This window comes from Micromys minutus, assembly GCF_963924665.1.
Source record: "Micromys minutus genome assembly, chromosome: 6".
Taxonomy (NCBI): domain Eukaryota; kingdom Metazoa; phylum Chordata; class Mammalia; order Rodentia; family Muridae; genus Micromys; species Micromys minutus.
This window is the reverse complement of record NC_137975.1, coordinates 60,248,442-60,272,019: the sequence shown is the minus strand read 5'-3', so window position 1 is coordinate 60,272,019 and position 23,578 is coordinate 60,248,442. Positions and strand designations below refer to the sequence as shown.

The window sequence follows — 23,578 nt, the reverse complement described above, 5'->3', positions numbered from 1 at the left end:
TCTGGGTTCTTCTTTTCACAGCAGAGCTGTATATCACAGAGGGAGATAATTGTATTATAAATAATACTTTAAATACAACTACCTAAAATAACATCTTTTTTTGCAGCAAAGTTGGTGTTATTGACTTTCATCAGCTTGTCAAAAGATAAAGATTTTGACTTTAGTTGTCTGAGTGTGCTGGTTCCTGTTTATAACCTTGAAACTCAGGATGCTGAGGCAGGAGGACTGTAAATTCAAGACCACCCTGGCCTGTGTATGTCATCTCCAGTAACCAAAGCCAAATCAAAACAGATAGCAGCCAATCAACAGGCTTTTATTGACAATGAAAGCATTATTTGGAAGAGCAGATGTTAGGACAGTAGGTAGCTGTTCCCACAGGAGGAATGAAGCAATATCAGTTTTAACATTTATGTATCTGAAGACAGAGTAGAGGATGCTCTGCTCAGAGCTAGTACCTTATGAGGCTGGTGTAGCTTCGCTGTGGTCTGTTCAGCTGTGTATTATCTGATAGACATTTTCTCCACAGCTTGTGGTGACGAATTTGGGCTTTGACACCCGGGTCACCATTCTGGGACATGTCCAACGAGGAGGGACCCCTTCTGCATTTGACAGGATTTTGGTAAGTAAAGATTGAAGTTACTAAACATTCTTTTGAGGCCTCTTCAAAAGACGTTTAGAAGCACCAGTTGATTGTGAAGGCTGACCAGCAGGCTCATCCCTGGAGACAACAGTGGCCCATGCCCTTATTTAAACGTCCTTTGAGACTTACTGACGTAGTATGACTTCCAGGGCTGAGGTCACAGCTCATGTGGGAAGTCAGTTTGCCTTACTGATAGGGAATACATGGGTGCCAGGAGGTAGAAATGTAGTATCCTGAGTGTAAGCTTCCAGAAACAGCAACAGGACAGCAGGCAACCCGAATCCCAACCCTAAATTCTTATATTGCCTGGAAGTTTTAATTAGAGTTATAATCTTAACTGTTACAGAGATGAGTATGGGTAACCATGGCGGCAGCAGGGTAGCCCCTGATCAAATCATTGTTTTACAGCATAGAAAGCAGATAGAGTGTGAACCCTGGGGTGGCCTCTGGCTATGCACCTGGTGTCACTTGTTGTTGGCTATCTCTTAGTGGTTGCAATTAATATCTGCAGGCCAGCCGTATGGGAGTGGAGGCTGTCCTTGCCTTGCTGGAAGCTACCCCGGAGACCCCAGCCTGTGTCGTGTCCCTAAGAGGAAACCAAGCTGTGCGCCTGCCTCTGATGGAGTGTGTGCAAATGGTGAGCTCCAGTGCTGGGTCGGCATGGACACTGGATGGGGGCGGCACCTGTAGGAACAAGTGGGTGCCCCAATCTGTGTGGAGGGCTTACGATTCAGTGAGGGTTAAAGTGGCCCTTTGGAGAGCAGAATGATACCCACGGGATGATGGCAACAGGCTTCCTGCATCCTTGGACAGTGTGTAAAAGCTTCTCTGTGGCTTGCCTGTTGGTCATGAGCCTTCTCCACTAAGGACTGGAAAACCCTTAAGAGTCGCTGGTTATTGCCGTCTACAGTCATGGACGGCCCACGTAGCTCCTGAGCACCAGGAAAATGGTCCTGCTTGGAACTGGTGCTTTAGGCGTGGCATACCTCTGGTCCTCCACCAGTGTTACTTTCTGTCCTTTTGTCCCGAGGACATTCTGATCCATGAGGGTACCAGGGAAGCAATTCCCCTAATGTTGAGATAAGCCCACTCAGTAGACAGAAGTATCTACTGAGAGGTGAAAGAAAGGTGGATTTTATTTTTCAACTCCATTTTTTAGAAGGTGAGGTGACAATGGGGCTTGCTTCATAAGAAACTGCTATTACCTTTCATTTCCCCCAGTTATTTTTCCATGAAATGTTGCAATATTTAGGCTTTTGAAATGACCCTGTCGTGTATTCCTTTAAACACAACTCTCTCTCTCTCTCTCTCTCTCTCTCTCTCTCTGTGTGTGTGTGTGTGTGTTTGTGTATGTGTGTGTGTGTGTGTGTGTGTGTGTGTGTGTGTGTGTGTGTGAAGGAACTTACTGAAAATAGCTCTAACTTAATTCTCAGAAGCCAGTAGGAGCACAGACAGTTTATGTACATATGTGTGTCTGTGCGTGTAAAGATGGATGTATGTGACTGTGTGTCCCTGGGGATAGAAGGACAAGAGAAGTGTCTAAAACTGTATGAGAGGTGATTTGTAGATTTTTCTGGATAACAACAGTTTGTTGTGTTGTTATCTTGCCTGGACATTTGAGCTATCACATAGAGGTTTCATTAATAACCAGCCACAGAGAGCCACCTGCTGAGAGCCAGCACTTACTGAGACTGATCAGGATGTCCAGCCCTGAGCTCTTTGTCTTGAGGCTGCCTCAATCCCTCTGGTCTTCTCAGCCACTGTGAAGCATATTTGAGTTCTGCAGTCTGCAGTGAGGTGGTGAGCTAGCTAGCTGTGTTTCTTTTTTTCCTCATCTGAGCTAGATTGTGGAATAATCAGATACTTTCTTAAGAGACCCATTTCCATCAACTTTGCCTTTGTGGAAATCATCTTTCTGATATTGTGGCCATCCAGAAGCAGCAGGTGTCACCTCCTCTTCCTTGGGGCTCTAACCTTATAGCAGAGTCAGCTGTCTACTGGGAGGGGGCCGTGGGGGGGACTAACTTTCCAATGGCATCAGACTGTCAAGTCCAGCCACATAGCACTGAAGTCTTAATTAGCCCCCCTCCCTTTTTTTCTTCCAAGACCCAGGATGTACAGAAAGCAATGGACGAAAGGAGATTTAGTGAAGCTGTAAAACTCCGTGGAAGGTAAGTTTTATTGTGAATAAAACTCCACTTATTAGAAATTTAGGTCCTTGTTTGGTCATTGAGACTTAGTCTTAATATAAAAAGGTAAGAGTCCGAGGCTGAAGCACAGAAGTTACAAGCATAACCCAAGTTCAGTTCCCAGAACCCATACATAAGCCTTAGCTCACGATTTCTCGAAACTCCAGCTCCGGGGGAATCAGATGCCCTCTTCTAGCCTCCACAGGCACCTCACAAACCCATACATAATTAAAACTACAATGTCATTTTTTTTTCTTTAGGAGTTTTGAGGGAAACCTGAACACCTATAAGCGTCTTGCCATTAAGCTTCCGGATGACAAGATCATCAAGGTAGGTACCCAGCTTCTATCTATGGTCCAGCCTCCTGAATGGCCTAGGCACCCTTTCCATGCCCCACCCCTCCCGCCTCGCTCCACTCATCCCTCAGTGCAGGCCCCTGGAGACTTATCTTTACCTCTCCACTGTGATCTTAATCCTGACACAGTCACCTCTGGCAAAACCCGGCATAGTATAACACTTCATAAATGTGCAACGGATGGGGGCTTGTGCCCATCTGATGACCTGGCACTATCCTGTTCTTTTTCCAGACCAATTGCAATGTGGCCGTCATCAACGTAGGGGCACCTGCCGCTGGAATGAATGCAGCTGTTCGCGCTGCTGTTCGAGTCGGGATCGCAAACGGACACAGGATGTTTGCAATCTATGACGGCTTTGATGGCTTCGCCAATGGCCAAGTGAGTGTCTCAGGAGCCCCCAGTAAAGTTAAAATGTTACTGTATTGGGGTGGGGGGGCTCCACAGCCTGAGGATTCTTGGTGGTGTGATTATATCTATTACTGATTTGAGGGTTAAGGGTTACCTTCCACTTAGGAACCTGGCCCTAAGTTAAATTCTAAGCCTTTACATAAAGCTCAGAGTGTCCTGCATTTTCAGATTTTCTCAAAAAACCCAGAGACATGGTAATCCAATGATGCGCACCTCACAGGCTGTATTTTTAGGTTCAGATGACAAAGTGTGTGTCATCCAAACCAGCACACACCAGAACTCCGTGAAATAAAACCTTAAAAAAAAATTCTAATTCTACAAAAAAAAGTAATGCTGGGTTTATAGCTCAGCAGTAGAATACTTTCCTAGCATGTAAGGCTCTGGGTTCTATTCCCAGCACTGGGGGAACAACAGTTGGCCAACAAAGGTCTGGAGCGTTCACTGTTTTCCTTTTGTAGCATGTGATTCAAGTGTATTAAACCCTTTGACCTTACAACCTTACACTAGATCTAAGGTCTTATTACCATTTTTCTTATGAGAGAAGTGAGGGGTAGAAATATTGACTCACTTGCTCCTGTTCTCATGATGGAAGATTTGAAACAGGATGGTGAGGCCTGCCTGTTCTCGGAACCCAGAGCTGCTGTAGTTTGTATGACATCTGGCTAATACCTCGGTCAGCCTGTGACCTCTGTGGAATTACATGTGTGAGCAAAACAGTATAGAAGGCCCACCTCTGCAGACTTTATATTTTGGAGGTAACAACAGGAAGACTACACTAGCAAGCCATATCGCTTATTTCTAAGAGAGGGAAGTAAGCTGGGGCAATATTTACAAGAGGCCACAGGTCCCTGGTACTCTGCATGAATTTCATACAACAGGTATTCACAGGAAGCCCATCTCCCATTGATGGGTAAGTGGGAACCAAGAGGGATATTGGTTTATTCCAGGCAGACAATGCAATACAAAAACCCTGGGTTAGATCTGCCCCTGTTTTAGGATAATAAGGATCAGATGGATCAAGAGGAAGGAAGCAGAAGGGGAGAACCAAGCAAGAACCAGGTTATCTGTAGGGATTTGATTTTCTGGCTAAGTAAGTTGGAAGGCTCTTGGGAGGGGGGTTGCACATACTGGTACATCTTATTTTCGGTGCCTTGCGGAAGCAGGAAGCAGGCAGACTAGGTGGACTGTAAAAACATTTTAGAGTTACTGAGAGAAGTGTCAGATGCACCTGTGGAGACAGATGCCTTCAAGGATCGGGCTCCATTTTGATGTCTCACATAATACAGTTTGTTCAGGACGGATGTGCAGATGAAACAAAGTGAAGCCTAGTGTATTGGGTTTCAGTTGACCAAATGTAAGGGCTAGAAATGGAAGTTATAGAGTCAAGAAAGTAGAAGCTGTGTTGGTTCTCCAGGAACTCTGAGGAGTTGAAGTTGGAAATGCCAAGTCGGGGGAATGTCTATAATTTTCCTAAAGATCCAACTAGGATCCATTAATAGTAAGATATTCCCCGGAAATCACATGGCAGGAAGCTTGCAGACTCGGAGTTCTGCTTTGTAACTAACCCGTGCCTCACCTGACAACATGGGACTCGCTCCCAGTTGATTAAATTCATTTGCTTAGCCAAGCTGTGTTTGTGTTTCTCCCTTTATCCTCTTCTTTACTCAACAATTTCAACCTTTGCCAATTTAAAAGTCGTGGTATTCTTTCTTTTTTTTTCTTAAGTAGTAACAGATTCTGACCAGCTAAGGTGTCCACCCAGGACACGTGCCTCAGGTTAGGGTGTGGATATCCCCCACAGGTAGGGAACGAGTACTTTTACTGAGGCTCAGCGCTTTGTTTAGCCCTAGAAGGGTAAGTCATGTCTTGGCTGAGTCAGCACTGTAGTTCTGGAAACCGACCTGCAGCCTTACCCATCTCTGTGGAAACTCAGCTGTGAGAGTACAGAACCCTAAGCTGTTTTCTGAGCCTTCCAGTTCTGCCTTTTCTTCCTCGCTTCAGCTGTCTGACTTTGTGTTTGAACATTAGATCAAAGAAATCGGCTGGGCAGATGTCGGAGGTTGGACTGGACAAGGAGGGTCCATTCTTGGGACAAAACGGTAATTACATTTTTTAAAATTAATCATTCCATTCCTTTACATCTCAAATGATTCCCCCACTTCCCAGTTACAGTTACCCATTCCACCAACCCCCCCCCATCCCATGATATCCCACTTCCTGGTTACCCTTCTACTAACCCCCATCCCACATCTGCCCTCTCCCTTCACTTTTGCCTGTATGAGAGTGCTCCCAGACCCACCCACACTTCCCTCCTTCACTGCTCCAGCATCCCCCTACACTGGGGCATCAAGCCTCCCAGGGAACAAGGGCCCTCTCTCCCACTGCTGTCAGGCAAGGCCACCCTCTGCTACATATGTATCTAGAGCCATGGTCCCTCCAGGTACACTCCTTGGTTGGTGCTCTAGATTCTGGGAGAACTGGGTGGTCAGGCCAGTCTATCTTATTCTTCCATTAGGCCTCAGGTTCAATCCCCAGTACTTAAACAGAAGTTCAGTACCTTGTGGCCCTTTCTCCTCATTAATTCCCTATGTCTATTTGAAGAACAAAAACAATAAGTGAAAAACTTCTGACCCACCCTGGTCTTAAGAATGAGTGATGGTTACGAAGGCTTCTTAGTTAAAGTTTCCATTTCTGTGAAGAGATGCAGCAACCAAGACAACTTTTATAAAAGCAAACATTTAATTGGGCCTGGTTTAGTTCCAGAGGTTTAGCTCATTATCATCACAGCAGAAAGCATGGCGGCATGCAGGAAGACATGGTGCTGGAGAAGGAGCTGAGACTTCTGTGTCTTGAACTGAAGGCAACCAGAAGATATTGGCCTTCTCAGGCAACTAGGAGGAAGCTCTGTTCCTCATTGGATGGATCCTGAGCATAGGAGGAGACCTCCAAAGACCACCCCCACAGCGATACACTTCTTCCAACAAGGCCACACCTCCCAGTGGTACTGCTCCCTATTGGCCAAGTATATTCAAACTACCACAGATGTTATGAATTGTGCTACTACGCCAACAAGCACTTACCGCAGCCTTGTGGGAAAAGTATGGCTTGTCTGGCTAAACAGACCTGAGCCACTCAGTGGCTCCAAGCTTTTGTGAACAGCTAAAGAAGTGCCCTGTGCAATGCTAAAGGAAAACGTTTTTCTGATTCACACAATTAGCTACATACTCGGGATTAAGGCATCTCTAAGGAAGTGCTTTATGTAGGATCCAACCCGGTGTTACTGTTGGTGATTTCCAGGATGCAAGTACTAATACCAGCCACTACTGTGCCTTGCATGTGTCATAAGAATCAAGTCAACTTTGCCACTTGCTTTGATATCAGGGCTTCTAGTGCCAGCTAGACAGATGGGAATTCCCCAGGGTGGCTTCCCCAGCCTTCTGGATCCCTTCTCTGTGCCATAGTGTTGGTGCTTTGGATGGCAAAGCCTCAGTAGACTGGTGATTATGCAAACAGGCTTCCTAGACCTCTGCAGAGAGGCTGCCCAGATGCAGGCGCACATGTGCTTTATGGAAGGCAACCTGAGCATCACACTTGAGCAGTGTGAGGATGAAGATGTGAAGTTTGCCTGTTTGCCACGTTCACTTGCTACAGTTTTCCGTATTGGAATAGCATCATCTTACAACTTACATATGTCCACCTACAGTATAAGTATTTAGTTTTTTCCTTAGGGGTGTTTGTCATATAATACATTAGAATAGGGCATAAACAAGTTTCCCTTGCTTGGTAGTGGCACTGCTGACTGGCTGTCATTTGAAGTAGTGACGATATAGAAGCAGATGTGGTTTTAAGAAAAATAGTTATCTCTTTCCCTCTCTCTCCCTCTTTCTCCTCTCTCTCTCTCTCTCTCCCTCTTTCTCTCTCTCTCTCATGCATACACACACACACACACACACACACACACACACACATATATCTGCACATACACAAATGTGTATTGTATATAATTTATATATGCACAGGTATATAGTTTGGAAAATGGAAATTTCCTAGAATAAACACTTAACTTTTAATAACTGTAAGCTAATATGTATTTTATTTTTTCTCACAAGCCAGTACAATATTTTTGGCTTTTCTGAGAAAGAGCATTATGTAAGTCAGTCTGTTCTAGAGTTTATTATGTTTCTTGTAGCCCAGGCTGGTTTTGAAGTCAAGAAACCTCCTACCTCCACCTACAATATTGGGATTTCAGGTGTACACTGCCACATAATTCTTCTGGAGTGACATTCTATCTGTTTGTCTGCCTGTTAATACGGATTAAACTTAGGGCGACCATTGAGCTAAGCCCCCAGCCCTCCTACTTTTGCAGAACATTCTTGGGACATGATACCTTGCCACTCCTGCCTTAAGCAATCGTTCCTCAGGACTCTCCTGTCCTGGTGCTGTGAGCCCTGGAGGCAGGGAAAATCAGCACCTCTCACACCTCGGAATTCAGACATGGGTAGAAGGTGGGAGAAGAGACCCCAGCAGTGAGTAGAGTGTTTTCTAAGAAGTTTGACAACTTGTGGGTGTTGTACTCTCACCTCTTGGTTTGTCTGTCTGTCTTCAGCACCCTGCCTGGAAAGTTCTTGGAGAAGATTGCAGAGCAGATGCATTCCCATAATATTAACGCCCTTCTGATCATCGGTGGATTTGAGGTACGCTATTACGTCTCTCTCTCCCTGCTTGTTGGTTCTGGAGGTGTGATTGGTAGCCCTGTGTTTGTATCACATATACCCCATGTTAATGGCTTTTCCTCAGGAGCTGGGGTTTTAATACGCAACCCCATTGCCCTGAAATACAGAATAGCAGGGTAGCCAGGTGCACCACAAGACTAGCCCAGTTCTGATAAAGCAAATGAACTGAGCTCCTTCATTCTGCCGAAACTCCTTTTGATGTTTCCTGATTTGTTATCAAGCTGTCGATATAATTTCATATTTGTCATTTGAGATATACAGATGATTTAGAACAGAAGGAGATTATATGGTTAATGCTTCTCTTTGGATTTTTAAAAAAACTCATATATTAGACTGTAGTCCTTAATTGCATCCTATTCGATGGGGACCAATGTCATAGAAACCGTAAAACATTTACCTAAAGAAAGATAAGAACTTCATGTAACCAGACTCTAAATTATGAGTGAGTTGGTCTTAGTACCGTAGGCTAAATATCCCTTGTATCCTTTGTGCCCTGCAGCTGCTTGTCCTTGTCTGTGTTCGTAAGTCTTCTGTGTTGGTTCTTTAGTGGTACCTGGTCCCCTCACTGTGTACCCCGCCCACTGTACACTCCCCCTTGCTTGCTCACACCTGGCCACATACTGTCCGTGCCCCTCCCTCTGTCCCCTGGCCCTGCAATCACACAGACTTATCTGACAGGCCTACCTGGGACTCCTAGAGCTGGCAGCTGCCCGGGAGAAACATGAGGCGTTCTGTGTCCCCATGGTTATGGTTCCTGCTACTGTCTCCAACAATGTGCCCGGCTCCGATTTCAGCATCGGGGCAGACACGGCTCTGAACACTATCACAGACGTAAGTGCGGCCGTGCCAGCAAAGCAGGTGCAGCTGACGCTAACCCGAGCCGGGACCCTTTTATCTACCAGTGCACTAGAAATAGCCTTTTACCAAACAAAGACATATATATATATATATATATATATTTTTTTTTTTTTTCTGTTTCAAGAAAGCACATTTTCAAAGTTCCTTTTGGATTCTGAAAATGCTTCGTTTTAATTGTCCTCACCCTCCCACCCCAGTTTTTCTAATGGCTTTTTCCATGTTGCTGCTAGCAGGACTTGCGTCCGTTACCAAGACCGATGGAGTGACAACAGCCCATCGCAGCACAGGCGGCGCTAGACCACTGTGTTTTCTCATCAGATATTCTACTCAGTGTAGGCTTAGCACGTTCTGGCCGAATGTGATGTTCTTTCAGCCTGTAGCCTCCTGTTGCACTTAAATCTTGTGTCCAATGTTGTCTACCTGATGTTTAAATGTAAAAATTAAACCAAATATTTCATAATGTTATTTCATGAACCAACTACGGGCACTTCACTAGGTTTTTGGCTAAGGTTCTTACCGTTATTTTATAAATTGGGAGTCTTAAATTGTGTCAAAAATATTGATGCTTTTTTTTTCTTTTAGCCAAAAAAAAGTAACAAAATATACATATACATTTAAGTGTTACATTTGCAAATTATACTTGTTAATTCCTATGGGAGTTTAAGATTAGCAAGTCAGAATTCTAAAAATTTTCGGCAACTCTCAATTGTTTTTCCTGGGAGACCAAATTCTTATACATAAATTTAGAGGATTTTGTTTTCTCTTAATCTCCTGACACTAAACTCATTTCTAGTACTGGTAAATAAAAGCCCCCATCGCTTTTACAATAAAGCTCACAGTGGTAAGTAACGCTTAGTGCTGATTTCTTGCTTTTCTGAATGGCGGAACTGTTCTTCCCTCTGCTTACTGAAGCCGAGTGCCTGGGGTCTGCTTTGTCTATTCCCGGTCACTAACGTCTGCCGTCTGCTGCATGTGCTGTCTGCTGACTGTTGTTGTTGCTTTTGCCATTATGGTTGATGGACTGGGGCTCTTGGTAGATCTATCGCCCTTTGTGAATGGAAAGAAGAGCGTCTGTCACAAAATGGACTGGGATCCAGGGCTCTGCATCATAGATGCTGAACGTGGGAGGAGTTTAGGGGGATGCAATTAACAGTGTCTTTTTCACAAGCTCTTTGACATCTAAGCAGAAGCCTCTTTGCAGGTGTATCTGAGCCGTAGCCAGTGGGACAGCACGTGCCCTTAGAGCAGCTATCCATGGGGCCTCATCAAAACACAAACACACACACACACACACACACACACAAACACACAAACACAAAGTCATTTAAAATAATATGAAACTTATTTTTGCAAGTCAGTTTTGAAACTTTATTCTGTGGTTTTGAGCGTGAACTTTTGTAGATGATGTTAGACAGCTCCTGTCAAAAACATTGAATGGTTGGACACACCTGCCCGCTGTCACTTACAGTTTAGTGGGAACCTCTGCAGATGCCAGCCCAGGTGGGTAATTTGTCTCCTTGTGGATGTTCAGTGTCCGCTGTCAGACAGGAAGGGAAGAGTCTCTCTTTTTTATTACAATCTCCCCATGATTGTAATTTGTGATTCTTAGCTCCCATTCTCTCTGATTTGAATATACAATGTATACATATTGTTGAAAATTTGAAACTCAAAATAGAGAGGAGGGGAAAAGGTTATCTATGCCCTCTTCCTGCTCCTTCCCTCAGAGGGACTTTGAGCTCCTTTTTTTTTTCTTTAATATTTTTCTCTTATTAATTTGCATTTCTCAAAGCCAGTGGTAGTATGGGAGAATGAAACCTCAATGGTAGGTAGGTGGCTGTTCCTGAGGGCTTCAGGCTCCATCATTCGTGGTAAGTTGTCTTGCATGTTCTTTTGTTTCTGCTCTTTTTTTTTTTTTTTTTTTTTTTCTGGTGCGCCAGGTGCTGGGTCTTCTCGGTTCTGTGATCTCAAGGTGGGCGGCCAAAACCAAGCCATTGAGATAATCTTGGTGAAGGTTCCCTTCCCTTGAAGCCAATAGCTGTTCAAGGATAGAATATAGCCCTTTGTATGTCCCGAGGATAAAAATGACTAGAATGTACAAAGGCATGAAGGAAAAGTGTTCATTTTAATCATTTGAAGTTGGATCTGAATTGGCTAGGCTGGCCACAGAGTAAAAGAAGGTTGTCACCATATCTAGGAAGAGGACCTGAGGAGACTCTACCCAAAGCACTCATTAACTCCTGCTGCTGGGTTCAGGAAGGCCCTGGCAGAGAGCTGGCAAGGAGTTGATAGTGTTGCCTAACCTTACTGTGTCACGTGAAACAGGTATCCAATAAGGCACTAGTACCTGTTTCTAGAGGATAATAATAGCCTCTTATCAGGCCCAGGGTAACATTGAAGCCCATGATCCATGGCTATTTCCCAGAACCAACTGTTTCTTTTAGGTTGGGGGTGGGGTGGGTCAGACAGTTCTCAGCTTTCCTTGATTATGCATCTAGTGTATAGCTGCGATGATGAAGGACATTTTGTGTCATCAGAGGTAGGAGATAGGAGACCCTCACGTGTTACGGGTGGACATCAGGAATGCTGTTCACTGCTTTACGGTGATGGGGACAGTCTCCACCACAGGGATGCCGCAGTCTCAGAGTATCTACTGTCTTGAGGTGAGAGAACTTGAGCTTCTCCAGTGTGATCAAACATCGTTTCCCTTGAATGTTGACCAGTGACCAATCCTTCACACATTGTGTTGTCCTCACCAACAATGGTACTCAGGTGTGGTCGCAGCCCTTGAATGCATCTCGGTCTCTGCAAGGTAATGAATGAGTTCCCTGGGCCGCATGTCAAAACAGGCACATCAGAAGTTTGGTGTTGGAGTCTTGCGTGAGGCTTTTCAGTGGGACTTGGTTTTATTTCTCACCATTGGCATTGAGCTTTGTTCTAGTCAAAAAACACAACCAAGGCATGTTAACTGGTAGCTGCCACTGAACGCCAGGTTAGTGACATGACCACAGCTCTAACAGTGTCTCAGATTGTGAACACTAGGATCATTGACCATAGGTGGCAATAGCCAAAGTGTCTGAGGTGGCTTTATTGGTGTTTTTAGAGTCGCTGGCGCCACCTGCAGGATCTAGAAGCAAGACTTTCTCGATGGTTTCTTCAGAGTTTGCTAATTTTCCTGGGTAGGGTTTCCCTCCCCAGAGCATCACTTTGAGTTGGTTAGAGAGGGGAGAAAGTCTTGCAACAATAGAGCCATCACAAACAATGTCAGAATGAAGTTAAGGCACTAACCCCCTCTAATCCCTACCCACTTTCGTCATACACCGCTAGACCCCCTCCCCCAGCCCACAGGAAAGGCTCTGGTCTGTCAAACATGTTGCCTACTCCCCTCTGACTTCCAATGGGAGGCCCCTCAAAAACACGGCTTCTCTCTGCACAGTTTATTCCTAATGAATCCCTAGCAAAGATGGTCCTCAGCAAATAAAAACATTTCCCTGGAAAGTTCTGAGGAGCCTAGAAAATGTGTAGTGTCCTGACCAATAAACCCAGATAGTTTTCGCATTAGGTGTCATTTTGAATTCAATCAATCGTAACAACCTATAACCTTAGCACAAAATGGCCGAAGCATACGGAGAGCAGCCCAAAGACTTAGAGCCAACTGTGAGTGGAGGCGGAGGTCTGGTTGTGTTGCAAAGGAAAGAAACCCTGTCACTGGCCAGTGTTGGCTGCCCTGTCTGACTTATTGACCTATTTCCATACCAAGGACTAACATACCCCAGGTCTATGACCCACTGCTCAGAATCCTTGAAGCACACAGGTTTTACACCTCAGGTTGATTCGGTTGCAGGAAGATGCTAGAGATAGAACATGCATCATTTATTGCAGCTGCCATGTGGGGAGGCAGAGTCCTATGCTGTATTCTAACAATAATTCTGCAGCAACCTGTACCGATGATTATACTAGAAAAGATAAATAAGATTCATGGGTCAGACTTGCTGTCCACAGTGGTCTAAAAAATGCCCTCCATACTCTGTTGGGAGCTGCCTGGATTCAGGAACTGTGGGTGAGTAGGCCTGTACCCTCCCACTAACCCGGCTCTACTATTTGAGGCAGGTATTGGAAATCTCTGTATACCTACCAGTAGCTGTCTTCACAATAGTCAGACATTTTTAATTATCTCAAAGCACTCCCTGGGGTTCCAAATGACTTATCTTACTCCATGTAAGCTTTGCCAACGAATGTTCCCTCCAGGAAGGAGACAGATATTTCTCACCAGGAACGGTGGGGGCACCACAGACACTGGTGTGGGTCCTGGGGTGGACCTGCAGGTAATGTAAAGTGCCTGTCTCTTTTCCGGTCAGCCTTTGGTGCTGCTGCTGTGGACTGCCTGCATTGGGGATACCAGTCATTTGATGTTATCCTTGCAGCCTGGGCTCCTCCCCACTTTCCATGTTAAACTGAGAGGCCCCAACCTCATTTTCTTAGCCCTGCCTCATCTGTAATGCTGAGAAAGAAACAGCAGTTCCATCTAATGACTAACCCACAATGCATTCCGTCCCCTCGGCCTGCTGCCTGCTTTGCTGCCTGCTTAGCACCACCTTGACTTGCCGCTTGTTCCTTCTTCCTGCTGGCCAAGAAGGACAAGGCTGAGGGATGCATCCAGCAGCCTGAGAATAGTTGAAGCAAGCCCTGCGCCTGCTCAGATGCCAATCGTGGCCTCTCATGGGCTCTGCTGACCCACGTGGACCAACTTCCTGCTGGTTCCTTGGTGTCCCTCCCTGTCACATCCCTGGAGTCACTGCCCGCGCTCAGTGACTTGGCAAGTGATGCACCAGCACCCCACTAACTGCTGTGGCCCTGCTGCTTCAGGGTTATCACAGTGCCATCATGATATCTGAAGCTCGAAGCATCCACAAGGAGTTTTGCATCCCAATATGTGTTTTGCCTGCCACTATTAGCAACGATATCCCTGGCTCTGACATGAGTATCGGTTGTGATACTAGCCTGAATGTGGTGGTCGAGGTAAGAGACCTTCTGCTTTAGTTCTCATTGTGCTTGGCCTGAATGGGGTTTTTTTTCGGGGCCTAGCCCCCCTGACAGCTCAAACTCTCAACCTGTGGCCTTTAACCTTCACCTGTCTGACCTTAACTAGAAACGGAAAAATACACCCTTTCACGTTTTTTTCCCCCCAGAGGGATTAAGCCAAAACGTATTTTTACCACTTGGCCATGCCTTTGGTGATAGGATAGTGTTTCCTAGTTTCTCATGGTGAGAATCCTTATCTTTTTTAGCTCAACATAAAATGCTCTATGCTGTGGACACAACATCTCTTAAGGTCAGCTGTTTCCGTCCCAAGTCCTATTGTTAGTGTGGTGGTGGTGGTGGTGATGTGAGTGTGTGTGTAGGGGTGTTAGAGAGCAAGTGTCAAGCGTAAAGGATTGGGTCTAGCTGCTCTGCAAGTAAGTATAAGCATCTGCAGACTAAGTATGGTCAATATAAATGCTCAAACAAAGGCACCCGAGGCTTACAAAAACTTCCTGGTGAGATGCGAGGTGTTCCAGGAGACAGAAGTCATTCTCTGATAGGACGGTGACTTCATCCGCTGCACACTGTGTGGGGAGATGGACCAGCAAGTGCTTGGTGTGGTACTGGTGTTTCGATTGTAACACAGGTAATGAACTAAATGCACTAGGTGCTTTTGAGACTGGAGGGTGTCTGCTAGCACCCAAAGTCCTTTGCTGCAGGTAATGGTTATCCAATAGCAGAACAGATGGTGGTTCTCGATCATGACAGTAGCAAAATTACAGTTATAAAGTAGTAAGGGAGTTATTTCATGTTTGGGGGTGATCATAGCTTGAGGAACTCCATTAAAGCATTATGGAGTTAGGAATATAAGTTTTAAATGTTGGAGAGATTCCTTACATCCCAAGTTTTTTTTTTCTCTAAGTTAAATTACTTGGCAGGAAAAAGGGAAAGGTGCCCAGTTGGACCAAGCATCCAAATTTTCTATTTAGATCTTAGCAGACAGTATTAAATGGACATACTCTAGGTAACCTGTAACCTGTCTGTTGGTATAGCTCATGAGCAGTGTGGAAGCTCCCCTGACCCCTCCACCCTCCCTGGAGTATAATGACTTTGAATGTTAAATAGAATCACAAAGAAGCCTATAGATTGAACCCCAGTCACTGAATGTCTTTAGGCCCAGACACAGTCCTGAGCTCTCCCCTCTAACACCTTGTTTGACAGGTGATATCACAGGTAGAAATCCTAGATGACCCAACAGGCTTCAGCCTCCTGGCTTCGACACTGGCTGGAACCACATTGGTTTCACCGACAGGGTAATGAGGATCAGTCACTTGTCTCTGCCAGCACATAGTAGGACAGGATTCCCACTGCCTATACTGCCTAGCCCCCTTCCCTATCTGACCGCCTGAGAGTTTTTCAGAGAGTGCGCTGAAGGAATACCAGGTACGGAGCCAGCGGCAAAGAGGGACGGGAACCCCTTATCTTGTTAATAAGACACAATTGTTCCCACATTCATTCATATGAAGTCTATTAATAATCCCTCAACGAAAGATCTAGCTCTGTGACAGACTCCACCTTACCATCTCATCTTTCAAATATGTCTTCCAAAAAACAAGTGAGTGTCGAGGACCGGCCCATGGTGACTGAACTGTAGCCTGAAATTCTTCCTCCAGCAGCCCTCAGAGGCCTCCTTCAGAGACTCACCCCTCTGTGCCCTTGGAGCACGATGAACTTGCCTGTGAGGCAGTTGTTGTAGCATAAGAGGCAGGAGCCCTAAATGCTTCCCCCACTTGGCCAGAAGTCAGAGAAGCCCCTCCGTGTGTCACCAGCACGCGGCAGATGGCCTTGGTACACTGGCTCTGTCTTTGTCATCACTACTTTTAATGATTGAGGGCGACAAGGCAAGGGCGGGTTACTATTTTTAGGAGCTGATTGAAATCTTCAGGAGCAGTCTGGGTAGTGAGAGATTACCGAGGAGGAGTGTGCGTAAGCTCTAGGCAAAGGCGAACCATTCCAAACCCCTGTTGTATTTTCTGGCCACAAGAAAGCAGAAATCCCGGACTCTCCGTCTGTGTCAGGTTTAGTCTAATCGGTTTGTTTATGTCCCACTAACAACCCGTTTGGGACAGAGCTTAGAGATCTCTGCTTTAAGAGTCCCAGGGACCAAAGGATTCTTTCTTAGTAATATTCTTGAATCATTAAGTGACTGCAGCATGGATTTCTGGACTGTTGAACAGTGGGATGGATGGGCATCTGGGAAAGATCACAGTGGAACATTAACCTGTATGGTTTTGCTCCCCTCCGGGGCCTGGGCACCTACCTCAGCATAGCATTCCATGCTGACCTGCAGTCTTCCTTCACATGTAGGATGGCTGGCTCTGTAACACAGACCACATGTGACCCTTTCAGTACCCGAGTGTCACAGAGAGATGGTCTGTAAACATGGATTCCCTCTTCCTTTGTTACATCTCTGCCTAGAGAATCCGAGGCTTCCCACCCACCAAAGCATATACAGGGGAATTCACTAGAGAAATTACGGATTGGAACGTTTTTCTTAAAACCCATGTGATGATCTGTTTAAGTATAACTCAAAGTGATCATGTGAAAATTTCCAAGTGGCTCTTTTGACGTTGGTGCAGACCCACTTTCAGTTTCCCCTAAAGATCTGTGACCGTTGCAGTCCAAGGGCCCCTTCACCCTCAGGATGTCACTCTTCTCTTCGCACCTGACTGTTGATGGGTAGGTCAAGTACCATCGTGCACATTTTTTTTTTTTTATTGTCAAGCATCTTCTGTGTTGGAGGCACAGCTGGCTGTGTTAGCCCCGTCCAGGTCTCCTCCCCTCCAAGGACTTTAATCCAGACAGGAAATACCCAAATCTAACAAGCACACTTTACAGGAAGACATCCTGGGGTGAAGAGAGGACACGGAGTCACAAGAGCCCCCACCAGAGGGACTGTCCAGTCCTGGAGGTCACTTAGTGTCTTCCTGAGGAAATGACTTTCTAACTGGGTCACAGGTTGCAGATAAGAGAACAGGAAAGAGCCTGAGAGAGGTTCTTACAGTTGTTGGAATACAGGGTTGTATACTTGGTGCTAACCTAGCAGCCACTGGCTCACAGCTGTGAGGGGCAGAAGTCAGGGAGCTCTAGAAGAGAGGCTGTCCCTGTATCTTCTAATTTCCAGATCTGTGTCTCTGGCAGGCCATGACCCCAACCTCTGCTGCATCCTCTCCGCTGGCACAGAGTCTTTTGCTCCTCTGTGTAGTGGCTTTGTGTAGTTTCTGTGCCCTGTCTTCTTTTGCCCCCTTTACAATGACATTATGACAACCAGGACTCTCTTAGATGATCCAGAATAATCCCACTTAAGATGTATAAGAAGGGTGCCAGGGTGTATGAGTGTAACATCTTTATAGTTCTTCACTGTGTCTGGAGACCACTGTGTGAGGGTCCACGGAAGCTCAAGAGGGTGGAATGACTCTGAGTTAGGACAGGATGCTGGGAATTGGCAGGGCTATGCATCCCATAGAAAGGCACCCTTACAAGCAGTGCTAAGGGGTTTTGAAGAAGCAAAAGGCTCCATCAGGTTTGGCTTGTATGTCTGGATCTCAGTTTCCTCGGAACGGAGCACTGAGATTGAGGCGGAAGGCTTTCACTGATTTCTAAAGAAATGACTGGCACCTGCACCACTGCCATGGGTGTGGGCGGTTCTCAGCTGTCCTCGGTTCTGAACCTGGGTCCTCTCGGAGAGTGGTTGGCAGTGGATTTCAATACAAGAGTGTCTCTGGATGCCTTTGGCCAAGAAGCTGTTCTCTTTGGAGAGAGGTACCGTTTATAAAAAGACCCAACAATATCCCAAGATAAACAAAACGTCCAGTGCCACAAAGAGCTGCTCACAATGAAACACGTGAAAAGTAAAGGTAGCAAATAGGAAGTTGGGTAACCAGCAGTCCCATAACAATACAAATTCACACCAGCTAAATATTGGCTTGCAAAAATCCTATCAGCGAGGATGCAGCCAAACAGGAAGTGAGCTGACTTCAGTGACGAGACTCCTGGGTAATGGTTTAGCCGGGGCCCCACCTTGGGTGATCACAGAGATTCTGACATGCTGCACCTGCGCAGTTCTGCGCCTCTCTGTAGCCAATGCTTGCTTCTGCACGCGTGCACGGGTTTGGTGGAGGGACGTGCAGCTTGTGGGTAGAACAGGCCTTGGGTTTGTGCACATGTGGCACTAGCCCAGGTCCTGGATTCAAATGACGGATCTCTGTGTCTGTAACTAGACGTGCGACCGCATTAAGCAGTCAGCCAGTGGGACCAAGCGCCGGGTGTTCATCATTGAGACCATGGGCGGATACTGTGGCTACCTGGCCAATATGGGGGGACTTGCATCGGGAGCCGATGCTGCCTACATCTTTGAAGAGCCTTTCGATATCCGAGATTTGCAGGTATGTCAATGGATGCATGGCAGGCATGTTTTGCTCCCAGAGCACATCATTCAGTAGTGCTACATAAAGGACCTTATTTACTAACAACTTCTCATTAGTTTGAAGGCTGGAGATGGTGTTGCCAACATTGCAAAGCTGTTCACTTTTCAGTTACCATCTTCAAATCCACATGCTTGCACTTAAGTCTTAGGAACTCTTTGGCTAGGTGGCCCTTTGTGTGTGTGTGTTTGTGTGTGTGCACCCTCAGGGGCCAGAAGAGGGTGATAGATCCCTTCAAACTGCCATTAAGAATGGTTGTAAACCATCATATATGGATGCTGAGAAGAGAGTCTGGGTCTTCTGTAATACTATCGAGTGCTCTTAAGGGTCTTAACACACACACACACACACACACACACACACACACACACACACACTGTTTAGGTATGTGTATTCATTTGTAAATGATTCATTATTTTGAGAAACATGAAATGCTTTCCCAGTATCTGGTATAAATCATTTAAAGGTACTTATGTAATGGGATCTGGTGTTTTGAACAGCATCTCTCAGCCTTTTGAAATAATTGCCATTGTCCTAATTCTGTTTCCCATGGCTATAATAAAGCAATTCAGTCCAAAGCAACTTAAGGGGGCAAGGGTTTATTTCACCAATAGTTCCAGGTTATGGTCTAATAGAAGTCAATGAGGCTGGAACTTGAAGCTGCTCGTCACTTGTGCACAAGGAGAACACATGCAAGTGTGTTAGTGCTTAGCTTAGTATCTCTTGCTTGTAGTTCAGAATATTCTTCCCAGGGAATGGTGCCATCCATCAATGAGTGCCTCTCCCCCACCACAATTAACATAACCAAAATAGTCCCCCATAAGCATGCCCATAGACCCAGCCTAATATAGATAGCACAGAGACTCTCGTAGGTGTTTATGGGTTGTGCCTGGTTGACAATGAACATTAACCATCACATTAAAGAAACATGTGTGGATTATGAACATGTGTAGAATATTTTTAAAAGGAAAACCTAGTTGGTGGAGGGGTAGTATTCATTTACCAATAAAAGTTCCCAGTAGCACAACCACGCCTCTTACACATTCCATGTTGATCTGACTTACTAATGATACTGCCTTGTTTCTTATCCCATACACGCCTGTGCACTGTGATACCCACCCCCAAGACATTTAAAAGCAGCTGATTGTGCTTATACATGGTGCTCCATTCCGAGCATACATGGTGTTCTTTCTTTAGGTGCCAGATAAGTGTACTGTCTGACTGACTAATAAAACAATCTTTTCTAGTCCAACGTCATGCACTTGACAGAGAAAATGAAGACCAGCATCCAGAGAGGCCTTGTACTCAGGTAATGGGAAGGGTTTCTGTTCTTCCATTTTAGGCTTAGGGTCCTGGACAGACATTGCCATGTGACTTGAAGCCCAGAGGGCTCTTTTCTGTGCCACTGATTCTGAGTCTGTGAAGGCTAAAGAAGCACAGATAATTTTGTCTTTATTTAAACAAAGGGACAACCTTTCCGTTTTATTTTTGCCCTATAGTCTATTGGTAACTATTTTCAAGACACACATTTCCTTAAGCCCCCTGACCTTTATGAGGAAAGGGAAATGTGCAGAGTCAGGGTAGGGGCAGAGATGAAGATGGTTGACGTGGCAAATGCCTTGAGTCCTGAGGCAGGCTGGATGGCTGGAGCTGTTCTCCAGAAAGCCCTCAGCCCAGCTCCACAGCCCCAAGTAAACTTGACATCTTCACATCCATTTCAGAAACGAAAGCTGCAGCGTAAATTACACCACTGACTTCATTTACCAGCTCTACTCAGAGGAAGGGAAAGGGGTGTTTGACTGCAGGAAAAACGTACTTGGACACATGCAGCAGGTAGGCTTCCGTCACCTCTGAGCCCCAGAGATCCCCCCTCAGAATAGTGGGTAGTGCCATTCTGTGGGTAGCGAGCATAGATTAATTCTCACGTTATTGTAAGTATGCAGGATTTTCAGTCTTATGGAATGCTGTCACCTTTAGGATTCTGTGTAGTCTGGGACATCGGGTTTATGGGAAATACTAAGTTTCTTTTCTTTTGCCATTGACCAGACAGCTGACAAAAAGCAGCAAAATAGAGGAAGGATTTGTGTTGGCTGAAAGTATACGGGGTTAGAGCCAGTTGTGGCAGGAAAGACTTGGGGGCAGGAGTGGGAGGCAGCTGGTTGCTTTGAATCCAGTCTTGAGGTTGAGGGCTAGGCTAAGAAATGACAATGAGCTTCCACAGTGACCTGCTTCCTCCAGCCCATCTACCTCAAGGGTCACCCTGAGTTGGGGGATTAAGTATTCAAAGGCATGAGACTATATAGACATCTCCTCCCACAGCAGGACTTGGGGGATTAAGTATTCAAAGGCAGGAGACTATATAGACATCTCGCTCTCAGACCACAGCAGGATTTTTAGAGGAAAAACTATCAGCTTTCATATAGACAAGAAAGAACACTGGTCATTAGGAAAAAAAAAAAAAAAAAAAAAAAAAAACTCTGATTACTTTGTTGAGTTAAATACCAGCACTGAATAAGATTTCAGGTGGGGTTTCAGACCAGTAGTATTTATTTGAACTTTCACCAAGTCAAGATCATTTGGAAAGACAGAACCACTTCTCTCCCTCAAGAATGTGGGCATTTCTATTCATTGTCTTCCTTGTTTTTCTTTATACTCTCCCTTTCTGTCAAGTGAGCATGCCCAGGTCACAAGGCTAGAGGTCAGCGGTCCCATTGTTGCATGTTTGTTGGCCTTTGTGCAGTGTAGGGAACTTTTTAATCTTCATCCATTTGTGTGTCTCTGTGTGTGTTTGTGTGTGCATGTGTATGTATGTTGCTCACATTTATATATTCACTTTTAAGTTGTGTGTATGTGTGAGAAGATGGCTCAGTGGTTAAACAGCCCTTGCTCTGCAAGAATGAGGACCAGGATTTGAATCTCCATCACCCAGAGAATAAGCCAGGCATGGCTGCCAGTGCCTGTTTCACTATCACTGGGGTGTCAGATAGACAGATGCAGAAAACTAGCCAGGCAGGCAGCAGGGCTAAGTGGGGGAGCTTCTAGTTGGGAGAGACCCTGATTGAAGCCAGTTGTTGGAAAGCCATAGTACCCGATGTGTTGTTCTGCCCTTTGTACGTGTATATATGTAGCAGAGCACATCTACAAACTCACACACCTGTACCACACAGACAACAAGTAGAGACAGCTACACAAAGACTGACAGCTTCCTTGTTTATTTGAGAACACCAGAAGGCTATGTAGCAGGCTGAGGTCCGACTCCAGGATTTTCAGACCTGTTTCCCTCCTAGATACGCAAAACCAAACCATGTTTGCAGGTTTGCAGACTACGCGCAACTTGTTAAGTTTTGGTATTTTTTTCCATTGGTTTGTTTAAAAAAAAATCAGGAGAGATTGCTGTGTGACTTATATTTCATATAATTTGCCAACAACAGGGGGGAGCACCTTCTCCATTCGATAGAAATTTTGGAACTAAAATTTCTGCCAAAGCTATGGATTGGATCACGAACAAACTGAAGGAGTCCCAGGGCACAGGTAGGAGGGAACAGGGAGAATGGGAAATGTGCCTCAGTGCCTCGCTGAGAATCCTGTTATAGTGTTTTTCCTTCTTTAAATCTGCCATTGAGGTGTCATACCATATTCTCTCTCCTTGACTGTGAATACTGACTACCATTTACGATGTCCAGAGGCTATAATTAAACATGATTAATAAAACTATTTCTGCTGCTATCAATGGGTGACGAGTTGTTTGGTAGCATTCTTGTTAGCTAAGAGACTGCCTGGCACACACTGCTTGTCATTAGCAAGACTGTAAAATAGAACTTTTTTTTTTCCTGTGGTGTCATGAAACACGTTCAAGGTCCTCACACTTAGGCTAACACTGTTCATTGGTTTCATTTGTAGGAGCAGGGAATCTGTACAACTGATTGGGAGGGCTGTGTCCTGTCTTCCTTCTTTAAACCTTAAATATTGTCTTTCTTCAATATTTCTTCTCTCTTCCAGAGGTAACCTTAGAATTTGATGACATCCCTTCCCTTGGTTTCCTAGAATGTCACGAACACAGTGAATACATCCTCAGACACGTAGTTTAGCTTTGCTTTGTAGGTTATATGAAGGAAACACCATGGCGGACTTCTGAATTTGTGTGATGTCTTGTTCACACGATGACAAAGAGAATGATGACTACCCAACCCTCATGTGCTTCCAAGTGTGCTGACTCAACATATGCTGTGGGATCTGGTTCTCCCCCATTCAATACCTACCACAAACATATGCTCAGCAGAGGCGCTGGGCCAGTCTCATCAGTCCTGTACTCTCTCTTAGGCATGCTGCTTTCCTTTGCCCACCTGGCCCCAGACCCCACACATGTTGCAGCTCTTTGGTGACAGGCCATTTGTTTCAGTAATGGAAATTTCCCAGCTGCTTCTCCACTGGTTTTCTCTTTGTCTCACTGCGGGGTCAAGTTTAAAATTGAAGTGGGGGACTTCCTCATTCTGTATAAGACAGGAGCTTAGCTTTCAGGATGTCTGATAGACCCTTCCTGTGCAACCACCTGCCAAAACCTCCAGGTTCCTTTGTGTAAAGATGTGACTACTAAATGAATCCATTCATGCTTAATGAAACTACATGTTTCCCCACCCTACCCCCTTCAATCACTTCTATAACTTCTGTTTTCTAGAATAATTTAATTTACATTTCAAAAAAATTACATGAAACTCTTCATACTATTCCCCCTTGAGGCCTGCATTTCTAAATCCCACTACCACTTCACATTGGCTATTTGGGCCAGGCTTTTTGGCACCCTCTCTCTGCCTCAGACTTTTTTCTCAGTCATACTGGGTTTGTTTTTTCCTCAGGATCGACCTATGTGAAGTCCACTGTGAGGGTTACAACA

At 45.3% G+C, this 23,578-nt stretch overlaps 1 protein-coding gene across 1 annotated transcript in view; it reads left to right on the top strand.

Moving 5' to 3' along the window:
• Positions 1-23,578, top strand: part of PFKP (phosphofructokinase, platelet) — a 62,116-nt gene that overhangs the window by 35,633 nt on the left and 2,905 nt on the right. The window contains exons 9-20 of the mRNA XM_080918228.1: positions 527-619; positions 1,152-1,277; positions 2,747-2,811; positions 3,090-3,159; positions 3,417-3,563; positions 5,622-5,692; positions 8,200-8,287; positions 9,005-9,157; positions 18,484-18,648; positions 19,935-19,996; positions 20,409-20,520; positions 22,119-22,218. Of these exons, the coding sequence (XP_080774354.1) occupies positions 527-619; positions 1,152-1,277; positions 2,747-2,811; positions 3,090-3,159; positions 3,417-3,563; positions 5,622-5,692; positions 8,200-8,287; positions 9,005-9,157; positions 18,484-18,648; positions 19,935-19,996; positions 20,409-20,520; positions 22,119-22,218 (1,252 nt within the window). The remainder of the gene's footprint in view (positions 1-526; positions 620-1,151; positions 1,278-2,746; positions 2,812-3,089; positions 3,160-3,416; positions 3,564-5,621; positions 5,693-8,199; positions 8,288-9,004; positions 9,158-18,483; positions 18,649-19,934; positions 19,997-20,408; positions 20,521-22,118; positions 22,219-23,578) is intronic.